Genomic DNA, 23,577 nt, shown 5'->3' with positions numbered 1-23,577 from the left:
CTCACACTTCATTTTTCTTGGACGCAATCTCGTGCTTTTAAACATGTCATCACTCTGTGACCCCCCCACCCGGCACCTAGCACTTCCCGGGTGTGGGAGGCAGGCTTCAGGGGGAGGCCCCGCAGGCTGCGCAAGGCCATAGCCGTGGGGGGCGGGAAAGGGGGCCGCCTCCCGCCCCCCTCTCCGCCCCGGTGCCCTGCAGCCTGGGTGGGCTGGGGCTGTCTTTGGTCAGCCTTCTCCGTGTGGAGCCAGCCCCACCGGTGAGCTGGCAGCGCAGGGTGTGAGCAGATGAGGGCAGCGCAGAGAGCCCCCTCCCGTAGGAGGGGTCCGGGAAGAGGGGAATGACGTGAGGCCAGTCACACCCACGGAGAGGGCTAATCATGGGTGGGTGCTTCCACAACATGACATCACAACTTAGAAAAGGCCACAGCTCCTTGACGCGATTTGGCTCTCAGATAGGGAAACTGAGTCCCTGCGAGGACGTGATTTGTCCCGCCCCGTCTGCTCCCCACCCACCCCTCACTCACTCATGCGCCAGGAGCCCCCGCGCCAAGACCGGGAGTGCTCACTTGGGCGGCCTTCCTGGAGACGCAGGCGCCCCGGAGCTCCCAGGGGCGACCGTGAGGTACATCTTCTAGCACCGGTCCAAGACAGGTCACTGAGTGTAAATCCTCAGAGCCCACCAGCCTGCCTCAGATCGAGGGCCACTGTACCCCAGATCCAGGGCTCCTCCGGGTTCAGACAAGCTGGTGGGGAGCTGGGGTCTCCCTTGAGGCTCAAGGCCTGGCTAGTCCGAGGGGTCTTCGATGTTACCTGGAGGCTGGCCCTTCGTGGGACCCTACAACTCAGCCTGCGCCCTGGAGCTGACCCAGGGGCCTTTTAGCTGGTTCTCCTCGAACCCAATCGTGTGTCTGTTTCATTCGATTTTGGGTTCTCTGACACCATCTTGTTTCAGCAGCGGTTCTGTGCCTTCCCTCCTCCGCGTCCCCCGCTGCTCCTCCCGCCTCTGGCCACGCCAGGCCCCTTTGGTCCCCCGAGCCCGCTTCTCCCAGTCGCCCCTGTGCAGAGGCCCCGAGAACGGGGGTCGCTCGAGCGTCGGCGCTGGCAGTGACCTCAGCCTGTACCTCACCTCCCTCGATTTAATAAGGATGGGGAGACAGAGGTCCCAAAAGGTCAAGCGAATCAGCCTTTGCCCTCCGGTGGCCAGGTCGCCTCAGTCCCGGGAAGTAGTGGCCCTCCGGCCGGCTTCCCGAGCAATCTGGCTTCGCTAAGAGCGCGGGTATCACCTGTTTCGGGGTCTCCCTGTCCACGCCAACTCCCAGTGGAGCGGGCCAGCGCGCTTCCGCTGAGCGCTGACCCTGGGTCCTCCAGGGCTCACCTCCGCTCGTCCGGGCCTCCAGCTCCGCCCCGGCCCCGCCCCCGGGCCCCACGGACGCCCCCCCCCCGGCTCCGCCCCCGCGGCCGCCCCGGGTCCCCCGAACCCCGCAGGCCGCTGAGAGCCAACGCTCCGCCCCGGCTCCGCCCCAGCCCTCCGCGAGCCCCCAGCCCGCCTCCAGCCCCGCCCCCGTGGCCGCCCCGCGTCCCTCCCACCCCGGCCGCCCCGGCTCAGGGCCAGCGCTCCGCTCCAGCCCCGCCCCTACTCCCCCTACTCCCCACTCCTCCCGCCCTCCACGCGCCCCGCCTCCACGCGCGGGGCGCGCCCAGACACCCGAAGGGCCGGGCGGCGGCGCGGCGGGGCGGCGCGCTCGGCTCGGGTTTCGGCCCGCCCCCGGCGCCGGCGTGACCCCTCCTTGGGCGCGGGCGGGCCGGGCTCAGCTGGCCCGCGCCCCGCCCCCGGCCCGGCGCTCCGGGCGCTATAAGAGGGCGGCGGCCGCGGGGCACCCTGCGCAGGGCCGGGAGCGCGATGGTCAGCCGCCGAGGCGCGGCAAGATGCTGGATGGGCCCCTGCTGGCGCGCTGGCTGGCCGCGGCCTTCGCGCTGACGCTGCTGCTCGCCGCGCTGCGCCCCTCGGCCGCCTACTTCGGGTAGGTGCCTCGGCGGCCCGGCGGGCGGGCGGGCGGGCGGGCGGCGCGGAGAAGGGGCGCGGGGCGGGCGGCCCAGGTGCGCGGGCCGCGGGGTGCCGGGCGCTGTTGGCGGCATGCGCGTCGCTCGGTCCACGGGTCAGTGTCCTCGCGGCGCTGCGTCGGGAGAGGGGCCGGCGCCCCCGACGGGCTGGCACGGGGCCGTGGTCCTCCGTGACCCCGGAGTCGTCGTCGCCGCGACGCGCCCGTGAGCGGGGCTCCCTGGAGCTCGGGGACTAAGTCTGGTCCGGGCGCTCTGTTAGGCCGCCGAGTTCTGGGGGAACGACTGGAGCCTCCCCCCGCCCCTACCCACCCTTGCAGCTTACCCCTCCTTTCTCTCCTCGAGAAGTTAATTTAACAACAACAAAAAAATACGTACAAAATCCAGATGTTCCTTGCACTGAGCCCCAAAGGGGGACCCAAGCTGGAGGAATTTATTTTTCTTGCGCTTTGCTTCTTATGCCAGCTCTGGGCCCGGCCCGCGGGAGCGCTTCTGTGGGACCCGGCCTAGAGCGCAGGGCCCAGCGGGGGCTGTGAACGCGGTCCCCCGCGGTCTCAGGGGTCGCTGCCCCGCGCGCTCTCCGCTCTGCGCAGCAGCAGTTTGCGTAGTTTCGGCGCGTCGCTCCCCGCCGTTCTTTTCTGGCCTTCCTCGTTCCTGTCTCCTAGGTCTGGGATGTCTAGCCCAGAGCCCTTGGGGGACCCTCTCTGGCTGTGTCACGCAGATGGGCACCCCGAGGTCCGGGCTGGCCCGGCGCGGACAGCCCTCTAGGCCCCTCAGCCTCCGCTCCCGCCGCCCAGGCGCCGCCCCGGGAGCCGAGGCCCAGCCCCAAGCCCTGGCCCCTGCCCTGGGCTCCCCGGGGCCGCTCCTGGCCGCGGCCCTCTGCCCGTCACCTGTTCCCTCGCCCCTGGCCCCGGCGCCGTCGCGCAGCGGCTGGCCGGCAGAGGGCCCCGTTGGTCCAGAAATATGCCACAGCCAGGGCGGGGAGAGGCCACTGGGCGAGGAGCCCTGCAGGTGTATCCTGTTCTCAAAGAAAATAAAATATTTTCATGGGAAACTTTCCCTTTGTGTTTTTCTTTCCCCCCTTTCTCCTTCTGTTCCTTTCTCCTGGGTCGTCTTCCAGGGTCAGCTCCGTGTCTCCTTCCCCTGGAGACCCCACCCGGCAGCCCTCTCCTGGCTCCTGCTGTGGGCCCAGCCCTGCCTGGGGCCTGGGCTGTGCGGAGGCTGGCACGCCCCTGCACGCCATCTGTGCAGGCTTTGCCTCGCCCTCGCGGGCAGAGGGAGGGTCAGAGGATGGCCGTCTGGCCGCAGGTCCACAGTGAGTCACGGCAGCCTGTCAGCCAGCTGCGCCTTCCCGCTCTGCCGGCCCAGCCTCGGGTCTGCTCACCAAGCCTCAGACACACCCTGGCTTGTCTGCTCTGTGGGTCTGCCTGCTGCCAGCCCACAGAGGGGAGGTAGGGGTCGTGTGTCCTGGCTCCCAACACCCCACCCCTACCCTCACCTCGGGCAGCACAGGGGCTTTGCCCCTCTGGGGAAGTCGTTGAGGTATGCCCTGCAACTAGTGGGCGTGCAGGGGAATGCAGGGAGGGCTCGGTGCCCCTGTGACCCCTCTGGCCAGCTCTCTGGCCCAGCACTTTGGCCCCAAAGGCTGTGCTGTGCAGAGCACAGGAGGCAGACCTGCTGTCCCAGGGACCAGTGCACTGCCGGCACCCGGCAGGGGAGCTGGGATCCGTGTGATGGACAGAGGTCCTGGAGCAGGGGCAGGCCTGGTGCCAGCTGGCCAGGTGGAGAAGGGCAGGAACCCGGTGCTGGAGGGGTCCTGACCCAGCAAGCGCCTTGGGAGGGGATCCCCAAGGTGGAACCAGACCCAGAAATAGAGGAGGGGGCAAGATGTGCTCAGAACCGGTCTGGTGTGGAAGGTCTGGGGCCCTTCCTCCTGGTCTAGCAAAGTGGCAGGAGCTGGAGGGCTGGGGGAAGGAGATGGCCCAAGGTGGGCAGGGCAGGGCAGGGCAGGGCTGGGACTGGGGGCTTCCCTCCCAACCTGGAGTGCAGAAGGAGCAGGAGGAAGGAGCTGGGAGTTGGGATTCAGGCCCTCCTTCTCCCTTCCCCCTCTCCGAAAGCTCTGCCTGGCACGGAGGCTCCCCAGCAGGCCGAGCAGCTCCTGTTACAACCCAGAAACTGAGAGAGGCTGGCCTGGGCTGGGGGGGGGCGGTGTCACGTGGGCGGTGGGAGCCCTCCCTGCCCCCTCGAAGAGGCTGCAACTCAAGCCGCCCTGCTCCTGTTGCCCTCTCAGCCTCTGGCCACTGGGCAAGACCCTCCAGGCCGCTGCCTGGCCATGGGGAAGGGGCTCTTCCCTCTTCCTCCGGGGCCTGGCCCTGCTTCTTGGCGGTGTGATTAGCAGGTGGCATTTCCATCTGGTTCTCCAGGGGCCTAGACAGCTTGGCCTGATGCCCTCCTGGAAGGAGGGTTTGCCTGGCTTCCCGCAGCAAGGGGCTGGCCCGAGGTCTGGCGAGTTTGGGAAACAGACTCAGGCCCCCACCTCCCCATGCCCTGTGGACCTGGGTGGGCTGAAAGCTTGGCCTGTACCCGGCCCTGCCTCTGGTATTAGAGGGGAGCAAAAGCAGCCAAGGGAGGGAGGGGTGTCTGTGGAGGCTGAATGTCTGCTCAGGAATGGGGTCCCTGAACCCAGGGAGAGGTGCCCTGCAACTCGCCCAAGCATGGAGGCAGGGGATGGGTCCCTCAGAGTGGGTCCCACAGGGCCCTTTGCTTAGAGACCCCACGTATGCCAAGCCAGCCCCAGCAGAGGCACCCAAGCCGCTACACTTGCCTCCAGGGGCTGCCGGCGGGGATGGGGATGAGGGGGCGGAGGCCTCAGTCTTCCAACGTCACTGCCGGAGAACTAGGAAAGCCTATCATGAACCCTGAGACCCTTTCTTGGGACCGGTCCCAGCACCCCACCTTCTATGGGAACTTTGCGGGCTGGCTTGGGGAAGAGGTCTGTCTAGAGGAGGCTGCAGCAGGTGTGGCCCCGGAGGGCCTCCCCCAGCCAGGCCGGACGTCCGTGTGCAGGGTTGGGGGCGCTCAGAGCGAGTCTGAAAGCAGCTCTGGTGCTCCAGGCCCCCGTTCTGTCTGTGACTGAAACAGAACTATCCTGTCAGCACACCCTGTTAGGGGAAGGCAGTTCTGTGGTTTCTGGTCTGTCTGCAAGGGGTGTGGCCAGCACCACTATCTCATTCCAGAGTGTTCCACCATCCCAGAAACCTCACATCCTGCCCCCCCGCCCCGCCCCCAGCCACCGCTAAGCCACTTTCTGTCTCTGTGGGTTTGCCTGTTCTGGACATGATGCATAAGCGGAGTCCTACAGCATGGGGCCTTCATGGCTGGCTCGTGTCAGCCAGCACCCGTCCACGCATCGTGCACCTGTGTGCCTTTCCCTTCGTGCCCAGGTGATGTCTGACTGTGTGGGCGCAAAACCATCTCTTTCTTTCGGGCCTCTGTTGACGGATGCCTGGCTGCGTTCCACCGTCGGGCCCTTGTCATGCTGCCATGAGCATTGGTGGACACGCTTTCCTGTGTGGTGATCCCCAGAGGTGGAATTCTGGGTCCCGTGGTGACCTGTGAACCCAGGACACGGTTTGGCTGCCGTCGCGCACGCCCGCCAGCCCTGCAGCAGCGGTCCAGTTTCTCTACAAAGTCGCCAGCTCTCGCTGTCTCTGGCTTTGGGTTTGGTTTTGCTTTTCATTCTAGCCGTTCTGCGGGCGTGGGGTGGCATCTCACTGTGCCCTTCCCTGATGGGTTTTCCCTTCCCTGCTGACTGGCGACGTCATCGTTCATCTGTAGCTCTTCTCTGCAGAAATCTCTGCTCCATTTCTGGGTCCAGCTTTTGGCTGGGTTGTGGGTCTTTGTGCGGATTTGTAAGAGCTCCTTATTTATGTGGATCTGTTCTCAGACAGCAGACAGGCTGACCGCAAGCCGGCAGTGTGTCACCCAGGCCTGTGTGCACAGGCGACTCGTGTGAGCCTTCCCAGAGGGTCGTCCTCCGCCTTGGGCCCCAGCATGACTGTGTGGCGCAGGAGGCTGTCTGTTTGCTGGAGCCCCGTCTGGAGGCCTGGTCAGGGGCTCTGGGCACTTGCACAGGAGGCGTCCCTGGCCCTGCCCTTGGGCACTGCTGTCTGATGGGGGTGGCTGTGCATGTGGGGTCAGTGCCGGGGTGTGTGGCGCCCGCTGTATAAGCCTGGGGCCTGGCTGCACGTCCTGTGTGGCCTGGAGAGGAGGGGTGCCCGCTGGTCCCTGGAGGGGAAGGGAGGAGGGGCTCCAGGGCTGGAGGAGGCAAGCCGGCTTGGGCATGGTTGGCCTGTGGGGGGCTGGGGGCTCAGGCTCCCCAGTGAGGGAGGTCATCCTCTTGTAGTGGGGCTGGGGAGGCTCCAGCAGACAGGAAGGTGTCCCCGGGGACCCTCTGGTGGGTGGTAGAACGGTGAGCTGAGGGAGCCTTAGCAGTCTGGGCAGATGCTGTCCTCAGCACACACGTGCTGCTGGGAACAGCCCTGTGAGGCCTCAGGTCCAGTGTTTGCTGGGGACGCTGTGGAGAGCTCCTGGGGCTCTGGGGAGTGTGGGCCTGCAGCAGGAGCTGAGGGGGAGTGCGGGGGAGGGCAGGTCCAGGCAAGGGCCTTCTCCTTCTCCGCAGTGTCCAGGGCAGCTGGGTGGCCAGCAGGGAGAGTGGCCCTGTGGGGAGCCCTCAGAGTGGTGCAAGGGGGGATGTGAGGGAGAGCATGGAGAGGCCTGGACCCCGGGGCCTGACAGACGTGGGGAGGCACTTGGAGAGAACAGGTGGGCAAGGATGGAGATGTGCCCGGCTATCTGCTTGGTAGAGTCTGTCCCTCCTCCCTGTCCTCCTGGCTCGTGCCCCGCCCCCCCAGCACAGAGGCAAGTAGGGGCAGGTGCTCGGCCGCAGCCTAGACCAGGCCCCTGGGCTGGAGGCCTCCCGAGGCTTCATGGAGAGCCTGAGGTGAGGAGGAAGCCACGGCCACCTGGCCCCCTTCAGCTGTGGGAGCAGATGTCCTACCACAGCCGGCAGCTGTCTGGACGGGGGGACAGCTGGCCTAATCTCGCCCCCGTCCTTGCCATTGTGGCCGGGACCCAACTCCAGAGCCCAGAGCACCGGTAGGACCCTGTCTGGGCTCCCAGGGTGGCCCTGGCCCAGGGCGCCGCTTGCTGACTGCCCCAGGGGGCCCCCCCATGTAGAGGACAAAAGGAGAAGTGTGTGGGTAGCTTTTCTCCTGGAAAAGAATGCACGCACGCGATTCCTCCCGTGGGACTGCGATGAGCCGATAAGGGGCCTGGCTTGGTTTTCCTGGCTGCAGAAACATGACACCTGTCAGCAGGGCCAGCACCAGGCCCACTTAATCCTGGAGGGCACGGGCTCCCTTTGTGCATTGTCCCAGTGGGCAGCGCGGGTGCCCTTGTAGGGCCCTGCCTGGCTCAGCAGGGCGACTGGGTTTCTGGGAGGCCTGGTTGTCTGGTACGTGAGCGAGGCTGGACCCCTGGTTACCAGCATGCCTCTGGTGGGCTGTCAGCCTCCCCCCGGTCCAGGGTCGGTCCCAGCTGTCCCCTCCTCCAGAAAGCCAGCTGTGGCCTACCTGCCATCTACCTCTAGTGAGCCCAGAGCTCTCCTCCAAGCAGCCCTGGGCTGGTGTGTCTGAGGCCCATGGGGGATCCTGTTGCTCCTCTGCTCCCTCACTCTGGACTCAGGAGCCCTGTGTGGGGTCTGCTGGCTCCTTCGCCGGGCTGGCTAGCCCCCTCCCCACCCCAGGCCCTGACTTGCCCAGCTGCACCCGCCCCACCCCGCCATCTGGCCTGTCAGATGGGGGTTTTGAGGGCGTGTGTTGAAGGGTAGAGGACCCCTCTGGAGCTCCCAGGCCAGGGATATGGGTGGATGGCTTGGGGGACCCCTGGTATGGGTGCAGAAGTTGGGGGCCTATGGCCCCGGCTGGGTGCAAGCAGCAGTGTCTTCCTGCGGGGGCCTCCCCAGGCGGGCTGGGCAGGGGCCTCCCAGGGATGGCAGCGCCGACCTGGGTGGTGTGCTGGCCGCCCGACTCCGTGACCCATGGGCCCGGCCCGCCGTTCTCCCCTGCCCCTCCCAGCGAGGTTCCTGGCTGGCCTGGCGCCCCTGGCCGCAGGAGGAAACCCGGCCGCCCAGCTGGCAGGCCCGGCTCCTCGGGACTAGCAGCCGGACGAGGGAATGGAAAACGGCAAGCCTCAAGCTGCGTTTGTTTTTCTTAGCGATACCTGAGGTAGATGCAGCCAGGGAAGTGGTCTGGCCCAGGACGAGAGGCTGCGGGGGCTCCCAGATCAGAGCCCGTCAGAGCCAGCTGCCTCCTGGACAGAGAGAGTCGCTGCGGCCGCCCCAGGCCAGCCCGGGGGCGGGACGTCCATCTGAGCTGACCCAGTGTCTGTCCTGGCATCCCTGTCCAAGCTGGGTGTGCGGGAGGCGGTCATGGGGGGACACTCCTGGCGGCTTTTCCAGCTCCCGCCTGCCCTCGTCCTGCTTGTCCCTCCCCGTGACAACTCACGGGGACCTGTGCTGTGGGGGAGGCCCGGGGCCATGCAACCCACTGCTCCTGTTCCTCTGTGAGGCCACAGCTCCCCGTCTTCTCCCCTTCGCCGTCCGTGAATCTGGGGTCCCCTTCAGCCCCCCTGGGTGCCCACGACATCCCACCCCCTGCTCCAGAAAGAGGCCTATTGGCCAGCAGCCTCCAGGGCCTGGGATCCCAGGGGGTTTGCTGGCCCTGGGGTCCCGGGAGGTTTGCTGGGTCTGGGTTCCAGGGCTTTGCTGGGTTTGGGGTTGGACTCACAGACATCAGGCCTTGTGCGTTGAATGTTGCTGGGTGTGGCTGAGTCCTGTGTCCGCCGGCTGACCCCCGAGCTGGCCCAGCCTGAGCCAGGAGCTCCCCAGAAACACTCAATTTGCAGGTTTGCTACAGCTGCATGGACACAGCCCGTCCGTGAGAGAGCAGGGAGGGGTGCCCTGGAATGTCGGGGCCCGGTGCTCTCCCAGCTGACGGAGGTGACAGCTGTCAGAGACACAGGGGTGCTTGGCCCGTTATTGCCACGGGGCCACCCTCCTGCCTTGCTCGCCATGGCCCGTGGCCCCTGCTTCCTCCTCGGTGTGTCTGGGCCCCGGCTGACTGTGGAGCCCACAGAGAGGGCCCAGCCTCTGGTGGTGTCTGCAGCCCCGTGTCCTGCATGCTTGGCAGGGAGATCGGCCAGCACTCGGGTGGATGGAGGGTTAATCTCACAACCAGATTCTCTGCACTGGAATTTGTTTTGAATTAGATTCACACAGAAATTAAATGCCGTCTGGTGGGGCTGAGGTTTCCTTGGCAGGGCACTGTGGCTTCTGGAACTCCGGCCTCGACTCCCTCCGCCCAGCCCAGGGAGCTGGCTTTGTGGGCAGGATGGCCCTTGGGGTGGCCGGGTCTGTTGGCAGGAGGAAGGGCTGCTGGAATCTGTCCCTGCTGCAGAGCGGGAAGGAGCAAGAGCTCTGGGGCCTGGGCCATCTGGGCCTGAGGACAAAGACGTCTCCATCCCCAGGCCGCCACACATGACTGTCTCTGGCCTGGCCCATGGAGGGACACGGGTTCCTCGACGTGGCTGTGCCTCTCCTGCCTGGGTTCTTTTCACTCCCAGGGAGAGCGGGGTGGGGTCTCCTCGGAGGTGCTGCGGGCTGGTCACAGAACCTAGTCTGGGGTGCCTGTGCCCAGGATCCTTACCTTAACGACACCCACAAACAGGGTGCGTTCCACACTCCCAGAGGGCATGAATTTGGGGGCCTTCTCTTCTGCCTCTTGCATTCAGTGACCAGCCCGATTTAGGGGTCATGGGTGGGTGGGCAAGCATGGAGATGCCCCTGTGGGCCTCAGCAGGAACAGCCGCACACCTGCAAGCTGACTGTCACAGGCCAAATGCAGGTTCTTGCTGTGCTGCTCTTGCTGGAGTTGAGGTAAGCCTGCAATTTCTGCAAGGAGTGAGAGGCCGCAAAACTGACCCAGCAGGTTTGGAAAAACCGAGTGGCACTGCGGCAACGAGTGAGTTGCCGGTCCGTTTGAAAGCAGATTAGAAAGAGCTGAAGAGCACGAGCGAGGTTGAAGATGGGGCAGCAGAGGGTGGCCCCGAGCATGGCCCGTGGGGTGCCCGCACACCTCCACGGAGGCTAGAGGCCAGACTTGGGGACGCACGGGCAGGGCTCCCATCTGAAGACAATGGCTGAGCTGAGCGTTTTCTGCAAATCTCAGAATTGATCAGCGGCACCTACAGGATTTGGGAGGCCCTGAGGAGCCCCGAGCAGAAAACACAGAAATCATACCAGAACATCCAGAACCAGACCTGTGAGATGCCTGAAACAAAGCACTGTAGGAGCAGAGGCTGGGCAAACACACACAGGTGATCTCTCAGGACGGGGCAGCCTGGCCATGGGCTACAGCGTGGCTGGCTGGGGACCTACAGGGGACGCCTCCCAGACGTGTTCCTGTGAGGCAGCCGTGGAGGTTGTGGAAACGTGCAACTTCAGACTATGGGGCAGAGAGAGATGGGATAGCAAGAAACAACCCAACATGAGGCAGGACAGGAGGGACGGAAACAGAGCAGGCAGGCCCAGCAGATAGTGGAAGACACAGCCACCTGTGTGGCTGTGTGCATCGGGGTTGCAGTGGGGTCGTAGGTCTGATCACTGGGTCCAGGAGACACAGATAAGACATCAGCATAGAGAATGCAGGAGGATGGAGACACAGCACACCAACTCACTGGACCGGAAGGCAGAGAGAAAAGCTAGAGAAAAGATGCAGAAAGATGCACCATGATCCAGGCCCTGCACGGCCACCTGACTGTGACCTGGGCTCTGCACGTGACCTGACTGTGACCGGGGTCTCCACAGTGAACTGACTGTGACCCGGGCTCTGCACCATGACCTGACTGTGACCCAGGCTCTGCACGACGACCTGGTCTGTGACCTGGGCTCTGCACGTGACCTGACCATGACCCAGGCTCTGCACGGCAACCTGACTGTGACCTGGGGTCTGCACGGTGACCTGACCATGACCCGGGTTCTGCACAGTGACCTGAGCTGTGACCCGGGCTCTGCATGGTGACCCCTGGGCTGTGACCTGAGCTCTGTATGGTGACCTGAGGTCTGCACGGCGACCTGAGCTGTGACCCACGCTCTGCATGGTGACTATTGGGCTGTGACCTGGGCTCTGACCCTGGGTCTGCACAGTGACTTGAGCTGTGACCTGGGCTCTGCATGGTGACATGAGCTGTGACCCGGGCTCTGCATGGTGACCCCTGTGCTGTGACCTGGGCTCCGCACGGTGACTCCTGTGCTGTGGCCTGGGCTCTGCATGGTAACCCCTGGGCTCTGACCCCGGATCTGCACGGTGACCTGAGCTGTGACCTGGACTCTGACCCGGACTCTGCACGGTGACCCCTGGGCTGTGCCCTGGGCTCCACACAGTGATCTGGTTCTGAGGCAGGTGCCGTAGGAGCGTATTTGAGGAATTTGAGGAAAGGCATATTTGAGAAGTGCAGAGGAGCCTGGAAGCCCGCAGCAACTGTAGGTCACAGACTGAGGCAAAGAGCAGGGAGCTAAACCCAGAGAAAGCAGAAGGAAGGACGCAGAAGTGAGGAAACAACCCCTGTGCGTTAGAGACGAAGGGGTTCCTGCGTGGGCAGACCTGACGAGCTGGATGGGGCGATTGCCCGTGGGAGCTGCAGACGCGCCTGCACAGAGGTGTGTGGACAACTTCAGGGCAGGCCTGGAGCATGGCTGAGCGGCACACGGTGCGCCCGTGCACTGGGGTAGCAGCTGGTGCTCAAGGGAGTGAGGCACCCCCATGCAGCAGACGGTGCTCTCCAAAAACAGGGTGTTCTCGGCGTGGGGGCACTGTCACAGAAGACCACACTCCGTCTGGTCCCCTGGGTGTGGAATGTGCCGGGCAGGCAGACCTCAGAGACAAGGTGGATTAGTGCTGACCAGGGGCTGGGACCGGGAGCTAAAGGGGTGCGTGTCATTTTGAGACCATGAAATGTCCTAAAATCGGCCATGGCCATGTTTGCACGTGTCTGAGAATATATAGCAAACCCCTGAACTGTAGACCTTAAATGGGTGATTTTACAGCGTGGGGATTATATCTCAATAAAGCTGCTTGGAAAAGAGAAGGAAAAAGAAAAGAAAGAGGAGTAATCGGATCAGAAGGGAGATCTTTTCCAGAAAAGGTCAGGCTGCGTGGCTTCATGCCGAGTTCTACTGAGAAGTTAAGGAGATGTGATTCTAATCTGACCAGTCTTCTAGGCGGTTTAACAAACGAATTCTCTCTGAGGCACTGACCCCCGGCAGGACAAGCACGGAAGAGAAAATTGCAAACACAGATGCGAAAGGCCTAGACATGACATCCTGGGGTTATGGCTAGCTGCACAGAGGAAGGCCAAGCCCCTCCCGGCTGAGGCACGTGGGTGTCCAGCCCCAGGAAGGCAAGGGAGTGGAATTCCTTGTTTTAGCAGATTAAAGTGGAAAAATCCCGTGCCAGCAGAGGCAGGGACCCCATCTAATGACCTTCGACATTGGCTTGTATGTTTTGGAAAGCTCATAGCGAACAGAAAGCAGAGGCGGCTCCTTTAACCTGCTATGGGGTGGCCCAGAAGACAGCCAGCTAACCTCAGGCTTGTTGGTGAGTGGACCAGAGCTTCCCTTTTAAGACCAGGAGTCAGACAGGGATGCCCGCTGCAACACTCATCTGAACCCATAGGATGCCACGTGATGCCATGTGATCCCTCAGGCAAGATGGGAGCGGGTCTGTCCTATGACAATCGGGCACATTCCCCAGCTCTGGCTTTGGTGCTTTGCGCACCTGCAGGGCGTCCGTGTCTCCCTTGGGCTGGGTCTGGGAGGCAGAGATGTGAGTTTGGGCAGTGGGGATGAGTGAGGGGGCAGGGTCCCTGCTCCCGGGACTGGCGCCCATGTTTCTGTCCCACATGGCTCCCGCCTGCCCAGAAGCTCACTGGATGGCGCTGCAGTGAGCCCCACTGGGCCCTGGGCAGCTGTTGGAACGCTGCATTGTGGCGCACAAGGCCCTCACTGTGGCAGGAAGGCAAGCAGGACGGCCTGGGACAGAAGAGGACGAAAGCAGCTCTGTGTCTCAGAAGACCGCACGGGGGGGTCACAGCGCATCTGAAGACCATCGGAGATGATCACGGCACGGGCGCGTGTGCGAAGGCCAGCCGCCATCCGACTGGTCTCACTTCTGGGGGTGACACATCGTCTCTCCTGGAATCTGGCACTGACCAACATGGGGCCAACCACGGGTGCGGATTCCGCCCGAAGAGCCGGAGAGTGGTAGGAGGGACTGCCATAGATCCACTCCAGCTCAGCAGAAAACCCGTGGCAGGTGTGAGCCTTGACCTCTAGGGATCGAGAGCCTTGGGCGGGCTCCGGGACCCCTGGCCAGCGCAGAGTCAGCTCGTGCCCACAGGCAGGCCCCAGTCATACAGCAGGTTGTGAACCACCGGCCCAGGGCAAAGCCTAGAGTAGCTGCTGTGAGGCTACGGTGACATGGCAGGGCAGTGTGGAGCCGGGACCCCCTGGGCACTGCCCCACCTGGACTGCTGATGCTGACTCCCGTGGACGGAGTGAGGTGTACCGCCGTTGAGGAGAAGGCAGCTGTATCATTTCAGCAGACGCGGGTTTCCAAGTGCAGTGGGAGAAGGGGCACGTGCAGAAGGAAGTTGTCCAGGATGGAACTTGCGTTTATGGGGACACGCTGCGAGGGGAACCCCATGCTGTCCGGATAGGCTGTGCCTGCACAGTCACGGCAGGAATCCGAGCACTGTCCTCGGAGCTTGCAGGAAGGTTCGCAGGCACTGGAGGGAGGACTGTGATACCAGCCCTGCTCCCGGCTCCCCCTCCATCACTCTGTCTTTGGCTTTTCTTTACTTCTGATATAGCCAAATTTATTAATCTTTTCTCTTTTTCATCATTCTGTCCCACTAGCCCCTGGAGTACATCATTAGTCCTTGATGCAGCATTCAACCATTCATGAGTGACATGTAACACCCGGTCTTTGATAATACCTGTCCCAAGCCGCTGGGCTGCCTCTTAGACCTGCTTGGGATGCCATCCTGGGAATGGCCCCACACTGGCTGAGGGCAGCTGGATGGGGTGGAGACGGGGGTCCTGCTGCCTGTCCGCCGAGGGGCTGTTGTCTGTGGACACCCTGCCCAGGCTATGCTCCTCTGCATGCTGCCAGTGTGCCTGTCTTCCTGCCGGTCCTAGGCCAGGCGGTGAGGGGCGGAGAGGCAGCTGTTTTGGATGGGATCATGCGTGCTGGTGTGGGGTGGGCAGCTGGGCAGAGACACTCTCCAGGCTGGAAGGTGCAGCCTCCAGACATGGGCCCATGGTCAGACGATGGCCGCCACAGTCTGGCATGTGGGGCCGAGGGGTTGTATGCGAAGCGCTGCTGTTTGGAACAGGTCACCCATGGTCCCATGCGCCCATGATAAGCTCACAGGCCTTGGGAACAGGAGGGTGCCTCTTCTGCCCCAGGCTTCCTGGGTCCAGGGCTGACCGGTGCCCACAAGCCGCCGGGGCAGCTGGCTGGGACTTTCTGGCCCCTGCAAGGATTCCACGGAATGGAGGGCCCATCTGTTCTGCCAGGCCCTAGGCTCCTGCCTCTGGGGATCTCATGTCCTCAGTGTGGACGCCGGCTGTCCCTGGGCATGCAGTGTGGATGCGGGCTGTCCCCGGGCATGCAGTGTGGATGCGGGCTGTCCCCGGGCTTGTGGTGTGGACGTGGGCTGTCCCTGGGCATGGGATGTGGACATGGGCCATGCGGTTGGGTGCGGTTGGGGCACAGGGTCACCCCCTCCGCTTGTCCACACCCACCCTGCCTTTACCAGCACAGCCCCAGGTGCCCCCAGGGGGGCCTTGCAAGACTGTCTTGCTGCCAGCCTGGGGCTGGGCTTACCTCGGAGAGTTAGTCTGGGGGACGGGCAGCTTGTAGGCTAGGGCTCTGCCGATGCACAGCGGCAGCTGTTGACATTCCTGTCTGGGGACGCGTCTCGCCCATGTGAGCTGCCTTTGTGTGGGGAGAGCGGCTCTTCCAGCCTCTGTTGTGGGTCCTCAGGCCCTGCCTGCCCCTGGCCCAGCTCGGCAGCTGTCCCTGTCTTTGTGGCTGTCTGAGCTTCAGCGGGCCTGAAGGCCTACCATGCTGCCTGATGTGGACCCCTCCCGCATCCCTGTGCCCTTGGGCATGAAGCCCAAACCCTGGGATGGGAACTGGGGGTGCAGGTCACTGCCTCCTCCCTTACCAGCTGCTTTTCAGCCCAGTGTCCTAGCTCTGAGCTCACAGACACCTTCTTCCCGAAGGCCTTGCTGCCCACGGGAGGCCTGCTTGTGCCTTGGGGACTTTTGGAGCTTCTCCTTCAGCCCACACCCATGCTGGTCATGGTGCAGCAGCTGGACCTCTGAGCCATATGTTCTCCATGGTCTTTAGGAACCCATCTTGTGTTCTTCTCACCAACACTCTAGTCTCCAGGGCTGGCTGGAGCCCCGCCCCCCTGCAGCTCTCTGCTCCACCCCTCAGAGCTCACTGGTGCCACATTGGCTCAGAGCACCCCTGGCGAGCAGGGCCAAAGCCTGGGGTGGGTCTTCTCAGGGTGCATACTGCCTCTGAGTGAGAAGAGGGTGGGGTACATCGGCCTTTCCCTCTGTGTCCATCACTGCCCTCAGGCCTGCCTTTGTGGCTTCACCCTTCACGGTGTGTGTGTCTCTCCCACCTGCCTCCCTGCTCCTGACTCCTAACCCCAGGCCTAGCCCAGAAGGGAGGGGCTTCGGAAGCCAGGAGCCCAGGGGGTCCCCAGGGAGCCTGGCCTGCAGGCTGTGGTGTGCCACAGGCCCTGGTCTGCTGCAGGCTGGGGTTGAAGGGAGCTGTAGAAAGCCTGTGGGAGCCTTCCCAGTGGCAACCATGCCCCTGAGGGGCTTTAGAGGTGCAGCCGGAGGAGGGATGGGGCACAGTGTGGGGTTAAGTGTCAGGGAATGCCTGGCACCCCTGGCTGCTCCGTGTTGGCTGGCTGGGATGGGGAGGCTTGTTTCCTGTGATGCTCATGTTGGGGGAGGGTCTAGCTGGGCACCCATCCCTCCTGAGGGTTAAGGGTCTGGCTGGGGCTGGGCAGGGGTGTGCCTGGAGCCCAGATGTGGTGTCGCCTGTGTGGGACCACTGAGATCTGTTGGTCAGAGCACTGACGGGAGGTCAGGACCAGTCCGTCCCTGGATGAAGCACAAGAAACGGGGCTTGGAGGAGCCTGAGAGCACATGACTGGCTCACAGGAGAGAGGTGGGGCTGTAGGAGAACCAGGAGCTGGCCTGGGTTCCACTGGGAGGTGCTCAGTGGCCCAGGAGTTCTGGGAGGCCCCACTGGGACCTGCAGGGGCATCTGAACAGGCTGCCGGAGACCCTCTCCAAGAGGCTTCAGGGCTGTGATGGGGCTGGGCCGTCCCATCTGGGGTCGGCAGAGGGTGGGGGTCCTGGAGCGTGCCAAGTCCAACTGGGTAAGCAGGCAGAAGAGCAGGTGGGTGTGTTGGATGTGGTTCCCGTGTGGCCTGGGCTGCTGCCTCCCTCCTGGCCCTTGGAGCACATCCTGTGTGTGTGTGCGTGTGTGTGTGTGTGTGCGTGTGTGCGTGTGTGCGTGGCAGCGCTCACCCTAGCTTCTCTGTGCCCAGGCTGACAGGCAGCGAGCCCCTGACCATCCTTCCGCTGACCCTGGAGCCTGAGGCCGCCGCCCAGGCACACTACAAGGCGTGTGACCGGCTGAAGCTGGAGCGCAAGCAGAGACGCATGTGCCGCAGAGACCCAGGTGTGGCCGAGACGCTGGTGGAGGCGGTCAGCATGAGCGCGCTGGAGTGCCAGTACCAGTTCCGGTTCGAGCGCTGGAACTGCACGTTGGAGGGCCGCTACCGGGCCAGCCTGCTCAAGCGGGGTGAGTGCGCAAAAGGCGCTCCATAGCAGGACGTCCGGGGCCTCTGTGCCTCTGGCTGGCCCCAAGCGACCTGGGGGTGCGGTGAGGCCATGCGGGGCTTGACTGTCCTCCTGCCCCGCTCCCTCGCAGCTGCTCCTCCACTCCATTTGCCCTTCCAACCTGACCCATCCCTCCCTCCTCCTGACCCCATGCACCTGCCCCTAGGACCTCCTCCTGCCCTGCTCCTCAGGTCCGGCTCCTCTGTCCTGCTCCGCCCTGCTTCCAGAAGTGCCTGAGTCCGTCTCCTGCCCCGCCCCTCCTGCCTGGCCACGCCCCTTCCCCACCACACCCACCTAGCCTCCCCGCCCCGCCCCCTTTAGCCTCCTCCACCTGCCCCGCCCCCTCTAGCCTCCTCCACCTGCCCCGCCCCTCCCTCCTAGCCCCGCCCCCTCTAGCCTTCTCCACTTGGCCTGCCCCTCCCTCCTGGCCAGCCCCAAACCCTACCAGGCCCTGTTCCTACCCCGGCTTCCAGCCGAGCCCCTCCTCGGGGACCAGTTGCTGGTAGCAGGAGGCCTTTGGGCAGCTTTGGCAGTTTTGATGGCTCTTGCCACTTGGTGGTGACTGACTCCCAGTGGCTGGGCAGGAGGGGCAGAGGTCCAGCTGGTGCCCTGAGGAGGGAGCCTTCTTTCTCCTGTGTCCTTGGGACTCTGATTGGAGCTTCTCAACAGCCTCATTTAAAAACTGGGGACCTGAGGCCCAGGGCAGGCAGGACGGAGCTCTCCAAGGCCTTGCAGCTAGTCTCGTGGGTGGGAGACCCAGAAGGATGAGGTCGCTGGTCCCTGTGTAGAGCCTAGGTCTCCGTGTGCTTTGAATCCTTTCTGCTGCACCCCCTGCACCCCACTCTGGGCCTGGGGCACACAGGAGTGCCTCCTCCCTGCAGGTGTGCAAGGCAGTCCAGGCAGGTACGCCCCCAGCCAAAGTGAGCACCAGCGAGGACCATTTCCGTGCACCCCGCTTGCGCTCAGGCTGCAGGGCTCCAGCTGACCTTCGGTGGTTTGGCCACACCTGGGTCAGGTGGCGGTGCTCCCGTGGCCTCACAGGCCCTAAGGTCTCTGCATCCCCACTCACCCCCCAGGCTTCAAGGAGACCGCCTTCCTCTATGCCATCTCCTCGGCGGGCCTGACGCATGCCCTGGCGAAGGCATGCAGCGCGGGCCGCATGGAGCGCTGCACCTGTGACGAGGCCCCAGACCTGGAGAACCGTGAGGCCTGGCAGTGGGGGGGCTGTGGGGACAACCTCAAGTACAGCAGCAAGTTCGTCAAGGAGTTCCTGGGCCGGCGGTCGAGCAAAGATCTGAGAGCCCGCGTGGACTTCCACAACAACCTCGTGGGTGTGAAGGCAAGCGGAGCGGGGTGTGGAGGGGGGTGGGGGGCGCGGGACTGTGGCCTGGGGGGCTCTGTTCCAGCCCCCCGCTGCCAATGGGTCCTTGAGTGTTCCTGCCCAGGAGGCTCCTGGTCTTACAGGGATGACTAGCTGCAGCGGTGTTCTTTCATGGGGTAGGGGTTGGGGTGTAAGGTCTGGTTGGGCCCTTCTGGGGGTTGCTGGCAGCCAGCTGGCAGCCAGCGGGCTGGGTCTGGGGTGCCTGGCTCCCCATGATCTTCTGCTCTCCATATAGCCCCTCAGCCCCAAGGGGCCCACAGCCGCGGAGGGGGTCTCGAGACAGAACACCCATCCCCGTAGTCCCCATGCAGCCTGGCCTTGAGGCTCCATGTGCTTACCAGGAAGCCCCTGGGATGTGAAGCCCTAGCCTGGGAGGGGTGAGGTAATTAGAGCCAGCCCAGGGCTGAGCCCCTCTTTATTGAGAAACCAGAGGTCTGAGTCCTGAACTCATTAAAGAATCAATTTCCCCCTTTTTCTTCGGAGCCCTTGTTCCTCCTTCTGCCCTCTGGAGAGGGGTGGGAGCAGACTAAATCCCCAAGGCGAGGCTACTCCTTTTCTTTGGAGTTCTCTCCTTTGTGAGCTACTAATGAAAAGTCAGGGTATGGAAAGTGCTCCATTAGCTCCGCTGGGCCTGGGGAAGCGGCGTTTTAATTAAATTGGTCCGCTTTCTCAGCAAAGTGTCATTAAATGTGACTCTTGTATTGCCTGGCCAGAGGGCAGCTACGTTCCTAATCCCCCTCAAGCCCGCTGGCCCTCCCTGGGGGTAGCGTGGGAGCTCTGGCCTGTCTCAGGATGGGCCCCACTGGGGAGGGCCTCCCCTCTCTGGTGCCAGAGACCCCAGTGTGGGTGGTCAAGCAGGAGGCCCCTCGGGGCAGCCGTGCATGCGTGTGTGTGTGTGCGCGCGCGTGCACGTGCATGTGTGGAGGTAGGGGTGCTGCTCCTCCTCTCTGGGGCCAACCCAGAGCATCCAGTGGCCTGTTCTGCCAGGTGGGCAAGCTAACTCATGTGTCCTCCCTTCTGCAGGAAGCGGGCTGCTGACACCAGACTGGGAGGTTCTGGGGCGGTGTTGCTAGCAGCGCGACAGGGGTGGCGTGCTCAGCCCCTGCAGAGGGCAGCCCTGGATGCAGGGAGGGACTGTCTGCACAGGAGGCCTCCACTCTGCAGGTCACAGTACAGGATGGAGGACTTCTATCCTGGGCCACCTGTGGCTTGGAGGAGAGAAGGACAGACAGACACATGAGCTGGGGAGCCTGGTGATCCCCCAGGTGGGGTTGGGTCTGGGGGAGCTGGTCATCTGCAGGGGCTGTTCCTGGCTTCACAGTGTGGCCCTCATGCCCAGCTCCCTTCCCCCCCCAGGTAATCAAGGCCGGGGTGGAGACCACATGCAAGTGCCACGGAGTATCAGGCTCCTGCACCGTGCGGACATGCTGGCGGCAGCTGGCGCCCTTCCACGAGGTGGGCAAACGCCTAAAACACAAGTACGAGACGGCGCTCAAGGTGGGCAGCACCACCAACGAGGCCACCGGTGAGGCCGGTGCCATCTCCCCGCCTCGGGGCCGGGCGGCAGGGACAGGCGGCAGCGACCCGCTGCCCCGCACGCCGGAGCTCGTGCACCTGGATGACTCGCCCAGCTTCTGCCTGGCCAGCCGCTTCTCTCCGGGCACCGCCGGCCGCAGGTGCCACCGGGAGAAGAACTGTGAGAGCATCTGCTGTGGGCGTGGCCACAACACCCAGAGTCGGGTGGTGACGCGGCCCTGCCAGTGCCAGGTCCGCTGGTGCTGCTACGTGGAGTGTAGGCAGTGCACACAGCGTGAGGAAGTCTACACCTGCAAGGGCTGAGCCCCCGGCCTGGCCCAGCTCGGCAGCTGCAGGGTGGAGGTGGTGCGTGCAGCGTGGGGGGTCTGCAACTGCAGGGGCTGAGCCCCCAGCCTGGCCCGGCCCAGCTGCTGCAGGGTGGAGGCGGTGCGTGCAGCGTGGGGGGTCTGCAACTGCAGGGGCAGAGCCCCTGGGCTGCGTCCCTCAGCACACTTGGCACATGGTGGTGGGAGCCCAGACATTGGCTGACTTGGCTGTCTCTGCCCTTTGTCCCCCCTCACAGAGACCCAGAGGTGGGGAGTGGCCCTGGTCTGGCCCCTGCATGCCCTTTGTCTGCCCCCAACCCCTGACCTGAGAGCGTTATACAATGCTTTCCAAACTCTGTCCGTCCCTAAGAGGCCAGTTCCTGCAGAGCGACGACCCTCCCTGCTCTGGGCTCCCTCGGAGGAGCAGCAGGTGCACCTTTGTGACCACACAGGGTCCCTGTGCGGCTGCCTGTGGGCTGTCCTGCTCCAGCACTGGCTTAGAGAGTCAAACCACTAGGAGAGAGACAGCCCAGCCACCCAGGTGTGCGGGGGGTGGGGGGTTCCCTGCGGTCCCCTCTGACATGGAGCACTTCTCTCGGGAGTGATAGCGGTGACTTTTAAATTATTTTTATTTAACTAATATATAATTATTACTTGTTCATCCCTGCCCTGTCTCAGGCTGTGGCTCCCCCTGCTCCTGGCGGAGCCCGGTCTGGAAGGCCCCTTTCCTCCCTCCCCTCTGTGTCCCCTGCTAACCTCTTTGCCTGATCTGCTTTGTTGTTTGAAACCACTAAATCAAGAGGGATGTTGCTGTTGTTGTTTTTCAAGTAGTAAAGCAGGTTGTGTCTGGCCACGGCCTTCAGGGCTTCTGGGAGCCAGCTGTCTGTAGCCAGGCTTGCTGCCCCCAGAGAGACTGTCCTGGGAGTTGGGCAGACCCCGCTCTGGGCGTTTCAGGCATTCAGCCCTGCACTCCAGGCCTTCCTATGTAGGTCTGGAGGCCACGGTGGCCAAGGATGGCCTGCCCTCCCTGCAGGGTGGGCATGGCAGAGGGGAAAGGATAGCCCCCCGGGAGGGGTCCTTTCATAGCTTCCTTTGTGTTATTGCAGGAGAAGGCAGTGCCGAGGGCGGGCGGGGGTGGATGGTGAGAATCCCGGGCTAGGATTTGGCAAGCCACGGGCTGTTCTCCTTGGCCATGCTATTGTCTTTGCAGGGAAGGAAAACAGATGGACTACACTGATCTGGTTTGGTTTGAGTGTGTGTGCATGTGGGCACGCGTGTATATGTGTGCATGAATGTGCACGTGCATGCGAAGTGTATGTGTGCATGAAGGCATCTGCGTGTCTGCGTGTGTGGTGCCTGTGTGGTGCGTGTCCGTGTGCGTGTGAGCGAGCGTTGTATGTGCACGTGTGGTGTGCATGGTTGTGTCTGAATGCACTTGTGTGAGCGTGTGTGTTTGAATGTGTGCGTGTGTGGTGTGTATGTGTTGTGCATGCACAGGTGTGAGCGTGTTGTGTGTGCAAACGTGTGGGTTCGCGGTTGTGCGTGCCTGCGTGTCGGTGAGCAGGTGTCCCCGTGTGTGTGGGCACGGTCAGTGCTCAGCTGGGCCATGGCCTCTGCCTAGGGTCCCTCCTCCGCCTGAGGCTGTCCTTCCCACACTGGTGTGAGCAGCAGCGGGGGCTCCTGGGTTCTCTGGCTCCAGGCGGACCTCCGGGCTCTGTGGCTGTGCTCCAGCAGGGGCCAGAGCTGGGTGGCTCCGCAGACACAGGAACTACTGAGTGAGGGGTTCCTTGGGGTCCCATGGGCTCCAGGAACCCTGGGGCTGTGTTTGTAGAAGAAAGCCTATTTATGTCAATGTGGGTCTCTTGGTCCCTCTTTCATAGTGTAAATAGGAAAGTCTATTCTGTGGTTCCAAGAACACCCGAGGATAACTCGGTACTGACAGGGTGGGCGGGGCCGAGCAGGTGGGACCGGCCGCAGCCCCAGGACAAGACTGCAGCTCAGTTGCTGCTGGGTCTGCGAAGGCAGCCGTGGAGGAAGACCTCGTTGTAATCAGATCCACATTTAGCTCCATGTCATAAATATAAAGGGAAGTATTCTTTGAAACAAGGCGGACTGGAAATGTCTGCTGGCTGGTGTGTTTATATATAAATATATATCAGAATATCTTGCTAAGCAAAGAAGCAACTCCTCCGGACAGAGCCGCTCACTGGCCTGCTTCCCTTCCATGTGGGGAGGGCCTCTAGAAGAATCTGTGCTCTGTGGCAGGGCACGGGCCCTCCTGGGCTCAGCCTCCCTGGGAAGGGGAGCAGGCGCAGGGAGGAGCCATGCTGAGGGCCAGGCGGGTCCCGGCCACCTGCTCCCTGCCGGCCACGCGTGCGCGTGCACACACACACACATACACACGCGCGCGCGTGAGGACTCCAGGCTGGGTTCAGCCAGGTCCACGCGGGGCGGGGGGGAGAGGGGCATTCCCACGCGAGAACCGTCATCTCTGTGCGGGGTCTCGTGCGAGCCTATCTATTTCTCTACCTCATCTGTATAGCGAGTAGGTGTGTACTCGAGTGACTTGGAGAATGTATTTATTTAACGGCTTTGTGTAACAGAACAGAAACAAAATGGACACTAAATAAATGTATTTTAAATTATAGCCCCTTCTGAGTCTGCTGCCTTCAGAAGGGTTCTGGATGGCCTGAGGGAGGAGGGGTGAGGGAGGAGGGTGAGGGAGGAGGGCCTGAGCGAGGAGAGCCTGAGCGGGGAGGAGGGGCAGGCTTTAGGAGGAGGAAGTCCCTGCAGACCAAGCACCACCCAGCCCACGGCAGAGGTGGGAGGGTGCTCTCTCCCTGGTCACGCAGGGAGAGGCTGCTCCTGCCCTGTGCAGAGGGTCCTCTCAGAGGTCCTCTGGATGGGGAAACAGGCCGCTGGGGCCCCTTTGTGCCCGCTTCCAGCTCAGCCTCTGGTCCCAGCACAGCCTGCAGGCTGTCTAGTCTGCAGGGCGCTCAGACAAGGCCCCACATGTCCCAGGAGCCCCTGTTTTTCATGTCCAGGGGCAAAAGGCCCCAAGTGAGGGCTTCTTGAAAGGGGAATTTCCCTCATCAAGCTGTGGGCCGGGCCTCACTCTGTCCAGTGGCTCCAGAGAAGAGGCCTTCCTGACTCTCCCAGTGGCTGGAGCCCCAGGCGACCCTGAGGTCATGGGCACTCCACCCAACCCCCACCTCCAGCTCCACCTCTCCAGTCCCTTG

At 63.3% G+C, this 23,577-nt stretch overlaps 1 protein-coding gene across 2 annotated transcripts; it reads left to right on the top strand.

Moving 5' to 3' along the window:
• The first annotated feature begins 1,845 nt into the window (after positions 1–1,845).
• Positions 1,846–22,933, top strand: WNT9A (Wnt family member 9A). Of its 2 annotated transcripts, XM_045998769.1 has the most exons (5): positions 1,846–2,024; positions 16,822–17,078; positions 18,193–18,455; positions 19,854–20,375; positions 20,457–22,933. In XM_045998769.1, the coding sequence occupies exons 1-4, from the start codon at positions 1,930–1,932 to the stop codon at positions 20,334–20,336; spliced, it is 1,098 nt and encodes a 365-aa protein (XP_045854725.1). In that variant the 5' UTR covers positions 1,846–1,929; the 3' UTR covers positions 20,337–20,375; positions 20,457–22,933. The 2 variants fall into 2 exon arrangements, with proteins under 2 accessions (XP_045854725.1, XP_045854724.1); XM_045998768.1 differs by having other exon boundaries at positions 19,854–22,933.
• Positions 22,934–23,577: the final 644 nt, after the last annotated feature.

The sequence above is a fragment of the Meles meles genome, chromosome 3, assembly GCF_922984935.1.
Source record: "Meles meles chromosome 3, mMelMel3.1 paternal haplotype, whole genome shotgun sequence".
In the NCBI taxonomy this organism is placed as follows: Eukaryota; Metazoa; Chordata; class Mammalia; order Carnivora; family Mustelidae; genus Meles; species Meles meles.
Note: the sequence above shows the minus strand (reverse complement) of the source record. Positions and strands in the feature narration are given on the sequence as shown.